Here is an 18,408-nt window from a genome sequence, read left to right as displayed (position 1 = left end):
AAAAAAAATAGTGCTGGATGTTAATCTACACAATTTTCTCTCCTTAAAACTGCGTATTTGGGAGAGTAAAGAGCTTTTGTTTATTTACAGTAAGCTTAGATTTCCTGATTTCCACTAAAGCTAACCTTAGTGATTAGCACGGTAAGCACTAGTAAATGCCATCCGATAGTGCTACACTGAGGAACCCCGAGTGTTCCTGTAAGCCAGGGTGATATTAGCTAGTTGTTTGTCCCACGTAGCTTGTTTTAACACGATAAACACGCAGGCTACACTCCAATATACTCACCTCTGAACTGTGAATAAGCTAGTGCTTAGCGTGTTTAATGCTAATATTGCTCCAGCAGTGCTAACTGAGGTTAGCTGCAAGCTACAGGGCAATAATACTCACCTCTGAATGGTGAAAGAGCTAATGCTTAGCGTGATTATCGGCTAATGCTAATGCTGCTCCAGCAGTGCTAGTCAGGGTTAGGCTACCAGGTGATAATACTGACCTTTGAATGGCGAAAGAGCTAGTGGTTAGCAGCTAATGCTAATACTGCTCCAATCTCGGTGCTGGAGAACTAAACTAATATTCCTTCATAAAGCTGCACTTCAGCGGAGTGACTTTACTGATTCTTACAACCTGACTGATAAAATTCATACATAAGGTGCACTGACGATTTTTGGGAAAATTAATGGATTTTAAGTGAGCCTTATAGTTCAAAATATACGTTTTTTTAAAGTGGCATGAGTGATCTTTGTTATTGTAATGTAAATTACATTAACATTTATGATATGTTTTTCTAAGTGAAAGAAATGTGCATTTTTTGATAAAAAATAATTTTCAATCAGTTTGAATGGCTGCTCTTTGCCCATTCCAAATTGGGCAAAAAATTATAAAAAATGTAATTAAAGTCATACTTATTTTCTCTTTAGTATTTTCTGGCTTTGAGTAACAAATATAGATGTCAAATAGAATATAAGTAAAATATAAAAATCTATAAAAATCTATCATTTTAGTAGGATTTTTATAAAGAAAGTTATTCCCATTGCCGAGCAACATGAACCCACTTTAATAAAAAAATCTTAATCTAAATCTAAATAGGAGTAGACTCACTTCCTACATACAGTGTCCCATTTGGATTTCACACCAACTGAAGACAGACGAAGAATAAACACATTTATTATGTGAAAGCTGCATTTTGCATATTAGTAACGACAGAAATGTTTCCAAATGCAAGAACAGATTAATGAAACTAAAAATATTTACACATTGAAAATAAATCCCATTTCCATAGCTGCACGTGTCTGTGAACGGTGCTGCTTATTAAAGCTTTACATAAATAAAAGTCCAAGGCCTTCTGAGAGAAATATGCTGTATATATCCGGAGTGTGTGTGTGTTTCTCATTTTCTTGCCGTAGTGTTAATTATCTCGGCTGTGACTGATCCCTATTTATGTTTTAGGGCATTTGGGAGAATGTCAGACATTTTTCCGAATCATTTGTTCGAATTGTAAAGCGAAATTCAAACATGATTTTGAGAACACTATAAACTCCCACACTGCACTCTTTATTTATGATAAACATTGTAGCTCTGTGGACAAGAACGCAATTAAATTGAGTCTCGTTACTAGTGCTGCCTTCAAATCCTCCTCAGAAGTTTACACTTTGTAAGTACAACATAATTGTGTTTTTTGGTCAGAAACATAAATATTCTGGGAAAATGTGTTTTCTTTGTTTATTTCTGTTTCCAATAGAGATCAAATATATTTACAATTACTGCAAACAAAAACTTAAAGAGCAACACGAGCATTAGATGAGCGATGATATTATCCAGTAGAAATATCAGTAGCATGTACTTATATCTTTTCACGTGTGGATGAGAGTAAACCTTTAAAAAATGGACTGCGGGGCGTTATTATATTAGTGTGTTTAAAAAATGTTAAACATGAGTTTGCGGTGCCATTCCAGTGCTCACTTCTTGTAAATATGCTATTTTTGACATGACTTGAAAGCAGCACAAGCAACAGAATCTGCTCACACAAGCCGGTGAAAGTGTGAGCCACTGAATTCTGTGAATTTCCTTCATTTTCTCATATACTTTGTTAATATGGCTTATGTTTTATAAGCAAAAAAAAAAAACAGTAATCACTTATTAACTGTGTGCGGAGCTTTAAACACGACTCGTCTGGGTCTCTGAGTGGTCCAGCGGGCTAAGTTCAGACACTATGATAAGATAAGAAGAATGTTGGTTCGAATTCTGTTCATGTAGCTTGCCATCAGCTACCAGAGCCCTGAGAGAGCACAACTGGCTTTGCTCTCTCTGGGTGGGTAGATGGCGCTCTCTCCCCACATCACTCCAAAAGGTGATGTTGATCAGCACAAGGCTGCGTCTGTGAGCTGATGTATCGGAACCGAGTTGCTGCACTTTTCTCCGAGTGCACTGTGATACTACTCAGCAATGCTGCATCAGCAGCAGTTTGAAAAGAGGCGGTGGCTGACTTCACATGTGTCACATGTACTAATCTTCATCCTCCTGGTGTGTTGGGACGTCACTAGTGAAAGGGGGAGTCCTAATGAGTGGGTTGGGTTATTGGCCTTGTAAATTGGGGAGAAAATGGTGAAAAAAAAAAAAAAAAAACAAGATTCGTCTATGCAATAAGACGCCTCTATGCGACTGGTGCTGACACGTAAATGATGATTTGAGTATCCAAATTTACTTGTTTCTACCCCCTATATAGTGCAATACTAATGTGGGAGTAGGGATCCATTTCAGTCACAGCCCTTCACTTGTTTACAGCTCAGTACCTTTATAATGTAATCCAAAAACATACACACCCTGCTGGTTTAGGCTACTGTCAAAGTGCCAAGTGTGTGTGACTGAATGTGAGAAAGAATGTCTTTAATTTAAGGCATAGAGAAAAAGGAAGTGTGGGTGTGTGTTTCAGGTGTATTCACACAGATGCCCGCAGCCTGCCGGACAGTGGTTGGAGCTTTTGAGCCACTCCATGACGTGCTCCAGATGGCCTCCGTGGCTGCAGCCCTGACACCAGACGAACAAGCCCTTAACCACATGATGACACACTGCACACACACTCGCACACTGGTGACACCTGTAATAGATACACACACACAACAAACACTATTATGAGGAATGGAATCAGGAAGAGGACTAGTGTTGCACAGCATATCAGAAGTTAGCCTGGGCAATCGCAGTGCTGTTAGCCAATCAGAGATGATATGTTTGCATGTATGAATATTCATGAACAAAAGCCGATTTCTCTCCTCCACTCCTCCACTGAACTAAAGCACTGTTATACAGGATCTCCAGAGCATTTTTTTATTTCCAGATTTATAAAATATAGCTCACATGGCATTCACTTATATTAGAGACCACAACTAGACATTTTAAAATGAATGAAAACATGATAGAATGACACCTTTAAAAGGCCAGCATTTTTGTCAATTTTCTGCCTGATTTTACACGCCTAAATCTCAAAGATTTCTATTCAAGCATTCCATAAAAAGGTTTAATGTTTGATAAGAAACATTACTGAAAATCCTTACTATAATAGAAATTATTTAAAAATAATGAGGTAAATCTGCAACTGTCAAAATATATTGAATAAAGAGAATAAAATTGGCACTTTTTGTTTTGTTACGGTTGTCTAGTTTTTGTCTATTTTCAAACATGCAGAATTTGAGGTTGATTCCTGTTACTGATCTTAAAATTAGTAAGTACATAAGTAGAGAAAGTAGAGAGTTAACAGGCATCATCTCAAAGTGTCCTGTAGGATTACCTAAACTCCTCAAATTTTCACAATGTAAATAATTTATTTTACCTCAGAAAAAAGGGTCTTGTAGCCCGTATACGAGTCAAGGCCTATTAGGAGTGTTAGGCACTGATGAGGACCTCAATATGCTTAAAAAGTATATTGTAGAAAAATTTTTTATCACCATATGATAAAATATTGCCCAACTCTATTCTGTATGCACAGAGGCTACATTTCCCTCCACTCGAAATTCTGTGTAGTATTAAGTCCTAATCCCTGTCTGAGAAATATTTACATACGGTAATTTGTTAATACACTTAGTCAGGGTACATTTAGATGTGTTAATACACATCTAATATGCAAAACATTAAACATAATTGTTTGATAAATTTCTCTGGGGGTTTCAAACGTGGCTCTTTTTTTGTCTAACTGAGCATGAGCACAGTAAGTGAAATCACTCTTGTTTGTTTCTAATTTGAGGAAATCAATGATGTTACAACTGTCCCTGGTCTCCCCTATCATCACCTTTCTTAAATATATTTTTTTAATTTTTGGCAAAATTGACTTTCGTCAAGATGCGCTGCACCTGTAGTAATATCTCCTACATCCTCAGGGATCAGATCTTTTGATTCTACCACTTTATGATAGTGGTCTATGTCAAGAGTGTGGCATAAGCTTATTTATTACATACAAGATGGCGGCATCCTTGACTGAACTCATTTCCACGATTTAGGCCTGGTTCAAAATTAGTAAGTAATGAGATTTTTTACTATAATATAAAGTTTACTTCTTATTGATAATTAAGGTTATAGGCTATAAATATTGCATAGTTGTCTTGTCTTATTATTATTTTTTTTAGTTGTTCTAGTCTGCAATTATAGTTAGCAAAAAAGTCCATAAAGCTAGTGGAAAATGCACAACAATTCATGGCAGTTAATTTATTAATATGTTAACTGTTTTCTGTCTTTGCAATAGATTTTTTCAACATTTTGAATTAGAATAGTTTCTGGTTGCGTCTACTGCTCAGACGTATGATAGACTATTTTCTTATACCATTGCTAATTTTTAAATAACAATAACAGCTGTCAATTGTTTCCTGAAAAAAAAAAAATATATATATATATATATATGTGTGTGTGTGTGTGTACATACCGATCACAGATCCAGCCCTTATTGCTCATGGGTCGTTTGCAGTTGCTGCAGTTGATGTGCAGAGTGGTGGAGGCCTGGTTCAGGCAGGTGATTGCACTGCAGGTGCTTAGTTTAATCACTTCATTACTGACGTTCCACAGCTCGAACCGCTGCAGCAGGTCAATGTAGGACATGTACCAGTGTTCCTATAGAACACACACACACATACACGTATTAGAATATGCATATCTATACCAACACTTCTACTGCTAATATGACGCTTACACTGTAAGTACCCATCTCTTACTCCCTACTGTTTATTTAGTCTATTGATTACTCTTTAATTTAATCCTTAACACTGTACACATTTGTTTACTTAATTTATTTAGTATTAGTGTTAGACTTTTAATTCTTATTTATAACAGGGTCCTTCCATATCATAAAACTGCCCTGAAACTCTAAAACATGCAAACTGCTAATAAGTGCACAAAACAGAAACCCTGACTAATGCACAGCTCATTAGCCCTGAGTCTGACCTGCGTGAGCTCGTCGATCTCCTTGCGAATGCGGTCTCCGAGCACAATGAGGACGGACACGGCCATCTGCACATCTCCTTGCTCAGCATAGTGGTCCAGCATCTCCCTGACGACGGGGCTGAAGAAGCTGGGGGTCAGCTGAGGCTGGTAGAGCAGCTGGGAGACGGAGATGAGGCTGAAGGATTCCATGGGTGTCAGGCAGAAACTCTCCGCCTCGCTCCCGCTCACCTGCGGAGACTCCGGCTTCTCGGCTGGAGGCTCTGGGGCGGCCGGGTGGTCCACGATCTCATGCCTCAGAGGAAACGCTTCCTGAGGGAGAGAAAACTCTGCCTCCTCTGAAGGGGGAGCGCAGGTCATGAAGTGAGAGTGAGGTCACAAAATATATATATATATATATATTATTTTTTTTTTTAAGTGTTAAGAAGTGTATGTGTCTGTCTGACCTGCCTGGTTTTCATGCTCCATGCTATAGAGGTCATCATCGTCCAACTCAGCATCTCCAAACAGATACTCAGCCTGACCATCGCTGCCCTCCGTCTCTTCATTCTCTATGGAGCGATAAAATGAAAAGATGAAAGAGTGTATTGATGGAAGAAAAACGGAATGAAAAGAAGGGCAAAAAGAAAGAAAGAATGCACAGCCTCATTCAAAAGTAAGACATCATTCCCATTGCAACTCTGTCATTTATTAGAACTGATTTGTATTCTGACCCCTGACCTGATCCAAGCACCTTAAAGGTGAACAGCAGCCAAAATTGATCTAATATTTATTTCCCTTTTAATAAATGCACACAATCTAGGATATCATTATAAATCACCCAGTTTTCTGTTTTCACTGTTTGACACTAATAAAGCAGTTGTTCTTTATATTGTGACAAATTTCCACAATGAGCAACATTTTACGAGGACCAACAAGATTGCTCTGAATTTACCTGGAATAAAATCTTTACATTGACTTCCATAAAAAGATAAGGGTTTTACTTATTTTAGAATGTATATAATATGGCAATGTTTAAGAATGCCTGCAATTTTAAAAATAATAACTAATAAAAAAATAGTAATTTTGCTACCAGAACAATCCAGTAAAATCACTGCTTTTTTGCACAAACTGATACGACAGCTTTTCTTTTTGTGTTTTAGTAAGTAGGCTATTTTTCAATTTAGCCCAAACAATGGCACTGAAGATGTAGCATGTTCCAGTTGCAGAGTTACGGGGCAGTTTCTCCAGACAGGGATTAAGTGTAGTCTTGGGCTGCACAGTATTTTGAATGTAGATTTTCAACAGAGTTTATGACTAGGCTTAATCCCAGTACAGGAAACTGCCTCTTTGACTCCTTCTTGGCTTCTGAGACTGCTCTTCATCATTCACTATGCCACTAATCCCTTTTCTTTTTTTTTCTTTCTTTTTTTTTTTGAAAAATCTTTATTGAAAAATTATAAATATTACAAAAAATTCCATCATGATACAAAACACAATCTACAATAGTCGAGACTTAATCAAATATACCAACACCACATATCATACAATTTTTCGAGGTTAAAGAGATAGAGATTCCCACAGCATGGGATTTTTAAATATTAAATTTAATGTTCTTGTTTTTTTTTTTTTTTAGTTTTCATAATATTTTAAAAAACATCTTACCAGATGGTCAATCATCATACATGTTCTGGTTTTCTATAAATTATGTTTATTAACATATATGATGAACCAATTGAAATCATGAAGATGATCAGATACATTATCATCAAAAAATCCATAGGCAACAAAACTGATATTAATGACCACTTTCAGTCCAATGTTTTCTGACATAGTCCAGACTTCTTTAGACTGATAACAGTCCATTAAAAAGTCAGAGTCTCTTCATCTGTACAGTTAGGCATTTGACATTGCGTAGTTTTTACAAAACAACTCCAACGGACAGCAGCTCAGGAGTTCTTCTAACCGCAACTAACCAAGAATTATCTCTTATTTTTTCAGTGAGATTTGGACTTAAAATGTTCTTTAAACAAATTTTATTTTCATCACTGGAAAGAAGCTTAAAAGTGATTTTGCTCCCATAGACTTCATCACACAGTTAATTATACATTTTTTTTATTAGAACCATTTAACCAGTCAATATTACAGCTATCAAAGCAGTTTATAACATCACTAAAAATAAGTTTATAGTAAGGAATTTTGCTTCCTGCTTTACCTTTTATGTTTTTGTTTCCAATTTGTAATGTTTCTTATCCAGTAGACTTGTCTATCAATCCCATTTGCTATGATCTTACATCCTGCTATTCTAGTTTTATATGATAGATCTATAGCTCCTAAACGACCAATCATTTATAAGTAGCCATAAATGAAACAAGCTGTAAACACTTATTTGGTTTAAAAATACATTATGAATCATATGTAGGATTTTTTAAAATATTTTTATCTCAATCATTTAAATAAGCCTTTCTCCATACAAGTTAATAAAAGTTTGAGATCTTGGTAAAATTTATATGAAAGCTCAAATGTTTGCCTAGTGTGCCTTATCTTTTCTTTTTACTCTAAAATGTAACAAAAACAAATGTAATAAACTTACCTTGCTAATGTTAAAATGTTACAAATAAATGTTTCTTTATGCTTTCTGGAAATCAGTCCATCTACTACTCACTTAACATTTCACAGTCACAGCTATCTGACCAGGGGTACCTAAACATCTGCATGTCATACGTGTGCCCTCACCGTCATTGTTGAGGTTTGTCTCCAGGTTGTGTAGGTTATCCTGTCGGTTCTCTTTGTTTCTCTCGTTCAGAGCAGAACTCATCTCCTTCAGATTAAAACTGAAACACAATCACACTCTGTTATTAAAATAGTGTTTATCTTAAAGCTAGAACTGTGGATGTGATGGATGGAAGTAAGCACTGACTATACCTGTTCATGAGGGGGATATTTCCCAGTTTACTCATGTTGTGATTGGCTGGTGGGGCTGGGTTTCCTGGGTCAGAAAACATGATTCGTAGCATGGTCCATGTGGTAGACACCTAGCAATACATTTGATACATTAATAAAACAAAACATTATGATAACCATAGACTTACATTTCTAGCACTCCAGGACCTTGCAATCTGATGGAGCATCTGGGTTGTGCTATAACAGCATGTCTGAACTTTAAAGATTTTCATTAAATGGTTTGTGTGCCAGATACCATAATACATCTTAAGAGAATGTTATGGCTCATCAGTAGCTTTATCCTCATATACAGCTTGTGTAGCACTGTTAAAATAATAACACTATCAATGGGAAACTTAATAGTTAAGTTAGTGTCAAGTGACCTGAGACTACTGGTTAAAGGAGAAATCTGGAGTAAAATGGAATTCAGATGTAGTGTAACATAATAACGAGTATAAACTTTTGTTGAATATCCCACCTTAGTTCACCCCCAGCATTTCGAAATACAGCGCCTTTAGCTGATGCTCGCAATATGCTTAAAATGCCAGCGATAGGGGCATATTGTTGCATGAATAGGAAAGGAAATGCATTAATATTATAGAGATATTTTTAGCAACATCTGGAATTCATGCATTTCCACAGATTTCATTTTGCAATCTGTTCTCCCATCCTACCTATTCGTTCGTGCTCAGCATTCGACTTATTGTGACTAAATTTCAAGTTTGCAGCCCCCCGAGAACTACCTCAAGGTACTGTGTGTATAAACAGTCTTCTTTTAATAAACCACCTGAGCACTTTTAAAGTTCTCAGTGCCTTGTTATAAATGTCAGGGCCCTCGGAATTCAACCAGTGTGGAGCAACTTTAAGCTTATTTATGGTTAGGGCTACAATTAAAGATTATTTTAGTAGTCGACTAATCTGCTGATTATTTTTCAGATTAATCGATTAATCGCCGATTATTTTTGCCATGCCTTCCCTCTCTGCTTGCCAAGGGCACGGCTCTTGTTTCTAGCTTTCACTATTGGTTCAAAACAATAGAAACAGCTGAACATTGGATTTAATGTCCAGAACACTGTCCTCTGAATGTGGAAGGTGATGATATTGAGTAAGGAAATGTGAATCTGTTGTGATTGGGCACTTTTGGAGATGCAGGCCAAGTTGAGTGTTACCCATCTTACATTCTGTTTTTGTTCCTAGTAATTTGTTTAGTGCTACTAATTGACGATTAGTCTACAACAAACATTTGGAGTCGATATTAATGATTATATCGACTAATCGTTGTAGCCCTATTAATGGTGTAAAATAATAATTTCATTGCATGAGCAACGCTTTGCCCCTATCGCTAGCAAAGAAGGTTTCCTTCCAGATTTCTCCTTAAATATTTAAAAGACAAAGATGCAATTTTTTCAATGTTTCTTTTTGAAATGAGCAGACGTGACAGTCCTAATTCTGCATATTCAAAAACAATTCTAAACTAAAATATTTAAATTAAGGTGTGGGTGAAAGTTAAGATTGAGTCATTGTAAGGGAGATTAACACTCCTAGCTAAAAATTACACGCACACACACACCTGAGGTCTATTCAGCTCCTTGGCGACCTTAGCGTTGTGGTCACAGAGTTCAGCGAAGGGTTTCCCACTCAGCAGATACCTGCGGGCTGTCTTAATGAACCAGTCCATTCTGCTGCTGCCGTCCGACTCACTCTCAAACACGCTCAGAGCACTCGCCACCTGCGCAAACTGCTCCGTCACATCCGGCTTCTTAAAAAAGAAGATGGGGTAGCGGCGGTCGCCGGCTGGGTACGGCTTGCGTCCAGCCTCACCCGTCATCAGGCTCTCCTTGGCCGCAAAGGCCAGGTCACCGAACAGTCCGAAGCAGAGCCCCTCGGGGTTGGCCCGGTCAACAGGCCGACTGGCGTCCTTGAACATGTGCTGGTAGAGCGTACTGTCCTTGGAGCCAGACAGCAGCACGTAGGGGTCGTGCTGGTGGCGCCAGACAATCCCTGTAGTGACGTCCTTGTGCTCCTCGAAAGTGGCAAAGGGGATGAAAGGGCGACGGACGTCCCAAACGTAGATGTTGTGGTCCACCATCATAGAGCAGGTGGCCAGATGCCAGCGCCGCTCCGGACGCCACTTGACCCGTGCCACTGAAGCGATGGTCTGCACACAATAGATCTCTTTGGCCCTATTGGTCGTCATATCCCACACTTTGACCATCTTGTCCCGACCACCTGTAGCCAGCCATCCTCTGGAAAGACAGAAATTATTATGGCCGACAAAAATAGCACTGTACCACTTAATAAAGCACAATATCTGCCTCTCATTTCTTAAAATCTTCTGTGACCAATCTAATATTTCTTCCTTTAAATTAGCTCTTCTAACTGAAGCACTTCACCTCACAATAACCTTCTTAAAGAAGCCCCTTATGTCCCTCAGATTTACACTATGGGATGTAAACAGGGGTTTTAATAAACCTTTTGTGCACTTTTAAAGTTCTAAATGTCTCGTTTTAAATGTCAGGGCTCTCCGGATTCTACCAATGAAGTGTGGAGCTACTTTGAGACAGAATAACGGTGAAAAAAGTGATTTATCTGTAGGGGCAAGATATGCCCCATCTCACTCAGTCTAAAGCCTGTTTGGGCAAAGTGCACAAAACACTTGATCTCAGAAAGCTGCAGGAGAGCGGAGGTGTGCTATTCAACAAAGGTTAGTACTTTTTATCGTGTTTTAATACACCCAAAGTCAATTTCACACCGGAGATCTCCTTTAATGCATATTTGTTTTGTCAACAACCATGAAAACGATGCATGATTAAAACGAAATGATAAAAAAGGCTTAGATTAATACATTTACACAGTGTTGCACTCTGTCAGTTTTTGACGGTGTTTGAAAGACAGCACAAATATATGTGGGTTCGTTTTTAAGACTCAGACTTAACACACATACCTGTCCTCAGGGTGCCAGTCGCAGCAGAAAACTGGCCCTGTGTGTGCTGTGAACATCCTCTCATAGCGGTCGGGTCTGCGAATGTCCCAAAGCTGCACATTACCATTCTCAAATGATGCTGCGAACGTGAAATAATCCTTCATACTAAACTGCACATCTCGAACACTCTCCGACTGACCTGTGGAAGCACACACAGCCTGTAAATAAGTACTGTACCAATAATGAGAGGACTTCCAATGAAAATTTTAGGAACTGCTCATGTGGGCCACAGAGTGCACTCTAGAACTGCAGCTGCGGAGCATTGTGTACATGTGGATAGTTATCTGCATGTGCGTACCAGAGAAGGTGCTGACACTTTCTTTCTTGCGCAGGTCGAAGCACTTCATGAAACCGTCCTGCGATCCAGACAGCAGCATGTGGACCTCAGTCGGGTGGAAACACACCTTGTTTACAGTGCGTTTGTGCTCTGTGAACAGGTGCTCCTGCTTGTTGCGGCACGGCCGCGCCAGGTTCCACGTCACCACTGCCCCATTGGTGGCAGCCGTGGCCAGCAGGTTCTCCTCCATCTGGTGCCACATCACATCAGCACAGCTGAAGTTCAGTGAGGGCTTGCGGCCCACGCGGAGATTCAGACGCTCCACAAAGCTGTCCTCCTCCAGCGCATAGATCTTAAAGATGTTCCGTCCAGCAACTACCACCTGGGAGGAAGAAGGGGTAAGACTAAAAACTGTGAGAAATCTTTCAATGGATTTAGGAAGTGTAAATGACAATCATAAGTGCAGATAACTTGTTGTTAATGATGGTTTGTCTGATGGTATGTTGACAAGTGGCCAAGAAGAATTTTATATTTAAATCAAGATCAATTTAAGATAAAACTTCTCTAGAGCTAGAGCTCCTGGGTTTAGAAAAATCCATTAGTGTGAAAACACAATGAGAAATTTGGTCAAATATAAAAGCTGTTTCTGAGCACAGAAGCAGGCCAGAGTCCGAGCTCTGGTCCTCTTGAAACTGGTAGTCTGGGGTTTACTTCAAACAGACTTTGGTGCCGTCTGTTGCAATTAAGGGGTGTACCTGTGCTTTCCATTGCCAAGATAGCAATAACACAGTAAATTACCCAAACACACCTTACTTCCAGACCCCTACGGCCATCAGCATGAATTTATTAGGAATTAAAATAGACTGACAGCAGGTATGTAAGATAGCAATGAGCATTGCAAAACGCCGGTGTGCAGGGTGTAAAATAGAACAGTCAAAATAGATTATTTGTGGTGATAGGACATCTTAAATGGAAAATGAAAAAAAGGACATCCAGGGCATTGTAAGAAAAATAGTCCCATTATTTTTATTAATTACTATCTCACCATATTAAACTGAACATGTTTATGTTACCTGATTCCTTTATTAAGGAATTAACATCATATTTTACTAAATATTGCCAGCTACACTGCAACCCTTAGTTCCTATCTTCACCACTGTTTGTCTTCAATGATCCTTTTTTTCCATCAAACCTCTCTTGAGGACTTTTATCCTAATCAGTGTCCAGAAGTGAGAAATTTCTCTTTAAGTTTGACATTAGAAAAAAACAGCTGTGTAGTATAAAAAACGAAGCTAATCTTTACCTGTGTAGCATCCCGGCATACACTGATGGCATTGGCCGGAGCGTCCAGGTGGCAGAACATGGTTCGGCCGCTGACCGTGCTAGGACAGCTCATCTTCTCCATGTCAGCCTGAGAGAGACAGAGAGAAAGAGAGTCACAGTTTAGTCAGACACTCTAGAAAAGTTCACATATTAGGTATGAAAATAGGTTAGACAGTGCTGCAGTTTAGCTTGTGACCAACAGGAGGCAAAACAAGCCACTATGAATAGATCTCTGTCAATATCATGTTCTTTTCTGGTCTTTTTCCTGAATCACAGTACTTAAGTTATCTGTTTATACCCTGTCAATTAGCTGAATTTGGATTACAGTGAACTCCTATGCCAATTCACAGCCAGCAAATGTACTTATTACTGGATTATTGTCCCAAACATTATTGAGATAAACAATATTTTAATTTCAAAAACATTTTATGACACTTATACTTAACAAAATGGTTTTAAACACACCAACACATTACCAATACAAACCCATACATTTAGGCTTTGGAATAATTTATATTTGAATATACAGATCTGGAAAAAATTAAGAAACTTTAGTTTCTCTGATTTTGCTCTTTATAGGTATATGTTTGAGTAAAATGAACATTGTTGTTTTGATTCTATAAACTACGTACAACATTTTTTCCAAATTTCAAATAAAAATATTGTCATTTAGAGCATTTATTACAGAAAATGAGAAATGGCTGAAATAACAAAAAAGATGAAGTGCTTTATTTGGTGGAATAACCCTGTTTTTAAATCAAAGCAAATCAAAACTTTCTGCCAACCAGATGTACACTGATCAGGAATAACATTCTAACCACCTCCATCTTTCTATGCCCATCTGTTGGTCTGTGTTGAACATTCTCTAGTCCTTTATCAGCTGTCACAGGACACAGTTGGACTTTTCTCAGTTTAGCAGTAAAAGTTTAGCAGCTCAAAGTGCTTTACAGTGCAGAGTTAAAATAAAAAAGCAAAATATAGAATGCATATTCAAAATCCAGCAATTAAACACAACAAAGGTACATGATTACATTTACATTTAAGGTATTTAGCAGACACCCTTATCCAGAGCGACTTACAACAGTGCTTCGTTGTTACTTCAAGATATCCAGAGCTAGTTTGTAGACTAGGATCAAGAGATTTTCTTTTTAAGATTAATTTAGGAACTTTTTAAAAAGATAAGTCTTTAGTCGGCATGTGAAGACCGAGAGTGACTCTGCTGTTCTGACTCCCAGTGAAAGTTCATTCCATCATCTTGGTCCTGTAGCACAGAGAAGAGTCTGGATGTTTGTTTTCTGTGGGTTTTGAGGGATAGTGGTTCGAGCCGAGCCGTACTGGAAGCTCTAAGAGCTCTTGGTGCAGATCAGGCTTTGACCATTGCCATTAAGTAGGAAGGAGGTGGTCCGTTTTTGGCTTTGTAGGCCAGCAACATGATCAAATAAAAAAAGACCAAGCAGATCATCCAATTCAAGGGAAATAAGAGCAGAAACAAATTACAAAATTAAGAAATCCCTAAACTGCAAAGCAATTTGACTAATTTTAGCTTTTTTTGCTTCTGCTCCTGTTAAACACAGCCAATAATCTTACACAAGATTTAAATACAGGGTACACACTGCTTACGGCTAAATTAGACATTACAGCTGTTCAACACTCTGAGTATTCTGAAACTGTAGGCTTATATGGAGACGAGGGACTGTTATTAGGTCACTCACTCACATGTCAGATCAGAAACTGCTTCTGCCCAAAAATAAATAACTCTGCACTGCAACCTAATTTCCAGTCACTCCCCACCCCAGCACACACACAAGCCTTCTGGGAACCCAAAGATATACAGTTCAGCAGTGGCTGCTGTATAAATATGAGGGTTATACAGTATCTCACAAACTCTAGTTGTGGCTGCATAGTCTGCTCCAACACACCTGACTCAGCACAACCGAGTCGTGCTAATTATATGACTCAACAGCAGGGAACTGTGAAACTTGCAGTGCAGGCATACTACTACAAGTCAGAAGGTGGGAAATAAATATAGCCTGTATACACAGACATGCCATATGTTATGGGACATGGGTGGAGTATTATGTCCAATGACTTTTGCCATGTTCAATGGAAGCTAAATACATGTGGGATGTCTATGTGGGATCTCCTGTATTGAGATATTGTAGATGTAATTTCGTAATTTTTAAGTCGTTTGTGTGTGTACATGGACAATTCTAGCCAGATGCCACTGGTCACAATCATTACCATCCACTACCCTATGCACTGTATGATATATTCCTGGTACATATGTGAAACTGGGAATCGAGGAATGTTAAATGCTCACAAAACTTCGAAAACATGGAATCTCCCATTCAACTGGCACCCACCATCAGACCTCGCTTATTTCATGACACCTTGCCACAAGCACATTAGCCAGTATTTAACCTCACGAGATAACACCTCACAACTTATACAGGTGTGGGCCTTCTCAAGACGTTTCCTGATGTAACACTTTAGGATTTCCACACTGCTATGACTTTTATGAATGAAACAATTTCAGTCTAGCAGTGAAAACATTAAAACAGTTTATAAAATATGGTGATATGCAGCTTGTGCTATGCTCTATAACTGTATGTTATGTGTTTATTAGGTCCACATGGAAAAATGATGACAACACTATTTAGCCTATTAAGTATTTAACCAAGAACAATTTGTATTTTTTTCCCTTGCATTTAGTTTAATTTATAGATTTATTCACAAGCTTTTTCTACTGAGAATTTTAACTGAACATTTAAACATCTGATATTTTATAAGCCTTTGTTACCCACCTCTGCTTTAATGAACACAGCACTAGTGACCTGTAGTTACTGTATAGTTCATCACTGGAAGTTTATCCGGTTCACCATGTCTCCTCATGTCAACACAAGGCACGGGCACCTCAGTCCCCTGCACGTGCCCCATGCAAAACAGTGATCTGTTAAAGGCAAAGAGAGAGACAGAAATGTATATGTATTTTTTTTTTTTTATCACTACTATTTTTGTCACTTCTATTCAAATATTATAGCGAGTATTGCCATTTTTGCTGTTAGTGTAGAGGGTGAGAGACATACAAATGGAGAATAGTTTAGCTGCTTTGATTTTTTAGTATTCGCCTGTAATGAAATTTCAGCAACCAACCATGGTCAGTGCGGGACCATGATAATTTATTCTTGTGTCGGTTACATAATCTCTATTAACGTGTTGTAGTGGGTGACAAATTAAAGGAAAACCCTTAGAAAATAAGTGTAGATTATTCCATAAACTACAGCAAGTTTGAAAAGGGGGTTCATTGTTGAGCAGCAGAGAGCACAGAGAGGCAGTTTATTCACCAATAAATAAATAAAATAGCATAAATGTATTTTAACTTGCTAGTCTTTGGCATTTTCAGCTAATTAATGTCAGTTGATAAATAATTGGTGCATCCATAATGGAATACATTAAGAAAACAATGCAGGTCAGGAGGCTTTACCCCTATACTGTGAGAGGGTCAGGTGGCTCTATTTTGCAGTAGGGGCATCTTGCTAGAATGGCTTGGGTCCACTTGCCCTCTCAAAGGGAAGATAGGTCGCTGTGAATCAAACTATAAGTCATTTTGACATATCACTTTTGTCCTGTTTAAAATAATTGCTATATTGGTTGGAGAGTTGCTTCCAGGATGCCTTTGTTACCTTTCACAGGGAACTTAGTTTAGTTTAGTTATATTTTATCCACTCCTAAATGTTCCTTTGGTAATTTTTTTGAACAAAGCAAATTTAGCATGTAAAAAACTGATTAAAAGTGATTTGATGCCATCCTCAAGTCCTTAAAAGTTTTTAGTTTGTTTGAAAACAACATGAATGACTTATGTTTGTTTCCACTGTTTTGTTACCAAAAGAGTAGTCCAAGTTTGTCAAAGGCAAAGAGCAGAGTACCGTATGAACATTTCCACTATTCCCAGTTGCATTAAAAAGAAATTGTCAAAACAAAAAACCTGTAAAATATTTTAAAAAACATGTTGCATGCTTATAGCATATAGTTGCATCTATATGTACCCACTAAACCACATTAAATGTGTATTTGCTTATAATATAGTAAGAATTTGTCACCATTAAGATACATTACATATTTGTGTTTAATATTTCCACCTATATTTGGTATATAAACAACATATTCTGAAATACATTCATGCATTTTTACAATGTAATGCAATGCAGTTTATCTGTGTTTTTATGCAGTAAAAATTTGTTTTTAGGTACTTTTTTTTTTAGTTTTTCACTATTAGAGAATAGTTTAATAGTTGCAATCTTGTCTATAGTGCCCCTAAAGTTTTAAGGTACAAAAATAATATTTAGAGGCCTAAAATGTTCCCTTGTGTAATAAAACATGGCCAGAATTAAATAACTTTATTATTTTCAGTTTAATAAAATAGTGCCTCTAATAAAAAAAAAAACACTCCATCAATTAAACAAAATATTCCCAAAATGTAACCAATCATTCTCTAAATAAAAAAAACAATTACTGCATCTAATAAATAATTTCTTAGATTTAATAAAATAATACACAGATTTGATAAATATGTTTTTCATTAACAGATTAAATGTGTTCCTTTAAAGTAATGAAACATACCATCCCTGCTTAGAATTTCCTTCCTGTCCCTCCTGCCCCACCCCTAAACCTACACATCACCCAGTGTTACTCCCAAACTACCCCTCTCATTTATTTATTTATTTAGCATTTTTCAAGTCTGAGCTGTGGGGGGATTCAGCTAATACCAGGGGGTTTAGTTACTCTTTAGTTAACTCCTAACCAGCACAGAGTATGTTTTCTCTGGATTACTAGCTGGATTTTTTTAACAGGGATGTAATGAATCATTCCCTCAATGTAATAAACCGTTCCAATGATGTAATAAAATATCATAAACAATAAAAAAAAACTTATAAAAAGAGAATTATGTAACGTTAATTAATATTTTTTCGGCGTTAATAAATAATTAACTGCGTTTAATAAATCGTTAGGTAAGTGTAAGGTAAGTGTAAGTTAAGTGAATCGTGGTCTTTGAATTTCTGCTATTTGTAAACACGGGTCTGTTGGTCCATGTGCTCTTTTTTAGTAAACAGGAGATTTCCGATAAGAGCTCTCAGACTGAACACATTCCCTCACAGTGCTGTGGAACAAAGTGAGTGCAGAGCTGCTCTAATCTGCTGCAGGAAACTGGAGAAATTAATAATAATCAGTTTTAGAAGAAGTAAAAACAGATCCCTGAACCTCTCTCTGCTGCTCCTCCGCCGCTGCAGTAACTCAACCTGCCGCTCCGGCTCTGTATCTCTGTGTGTGTCTGCTCTTCTCGGCTGGTGTTGATTCTGTTTTATACAGCGATAATAATAATAACGATAATAAAAATGAGTTAAAAAAAATCCCATAACTGACCTTTCAAAACAAACCTGCAGGAGAAAGAGGAACCGGATGTGGAGCATTCACTTCCGCTTTGGTGCA

The 18,408-nt window shown here is 37.7% G+C and overlaps 1 protein-coding gene across 2 annotated transcripts; it reads right to left on the bottom strand.

Moving 5' to 3' along the window:
* Positions 1-1,146: 1,146 nt before the first annotated feature.
* Positions 1,147-18,380, bottom strand: wdr24 (WD repeat domain 24). 2 transcript variants are annotated; one of them, XM_007256815.4, is made up of 12 exons: positions 18,343-18,380; positions 15,726-15,871; positions 12,902-13,009; positions 11,620-11,980; positions 11,283-11,460; positions 9,909-10,584; positions 8,321-8,430; positions 8,132-8,229; positions 5,863-5,967; positions 5,420-5,754; positions 4,905-5,089; positions 1,147-3,092 (listed from the first exon to the last, which is right to left on the bottom strand). In XM_007256815.4, exons 3-12 carry the CDS (start codon positions 13,001-13,003, stop codon positions 2,924-2,926), a joined length of 2,319 nt encoding a protein of 772 aa, XP_007256877.2. In that variant the 5' UTR covers positions 13,004-13,009; positions 15,726-15,871; positions 18,343-18,380; the 3' UTR covers positions 1,147-2,923. The 2 variants fall into 2 exon arrangements, with proteins under 2 accessions (XP_007256877.2, XP_022529804.1); XM_022674083.2 differs by lacking the exon at positions 18,343-18,380 and adding an exon at positions 18,181-18,329.
* Between the last annotated feature and the right edge of the window lie 28 nt (positions 18,381-18,408).

The sequence above is a fragment of the Astyanax mexicanus genome, chromosome 6 (assembly GCF_023375975.1).
Source record: "Astyanax mexicanus isolate ESR-SI-001 chromosome 6, AstMex3_surface, whole genome shotgun sequence".
NCBI lineage: Eukaryota > Metazoa > Chordata > Actinopteri > Characiformes > Acestrorhamphidae > Astyanax > Astyanax mexicanus.
This window is presented reverse-complemented; position numbering and strand designations above follow the sequence as displayed.

Excerpts from the sequence above, each read along its gene's own strand:
- wdr24 (XM_007256815.4), bottom strand. The coding sequence starts at position 13,003 with ATGGAGAAGATGAGCTGTCCTAGCACGGTCAGCGGCCGAACCATGTTC. Across the intron at positions 8,230-8,320 it reads AATATCCCCCTCATGAACAG|TTTTAATCTGAAGGAGATGA; the intron begins GTATAGTCAGTG and ends ATTGTGTTTCAG. Across the intron at positions 3,093-4,904 it reads AAGGGCTGGATCTGTGATCG|GTGTCACCAGTGTGCGAGTG; the intron begins GTATGTACACAC and ends TATCTATTACAG.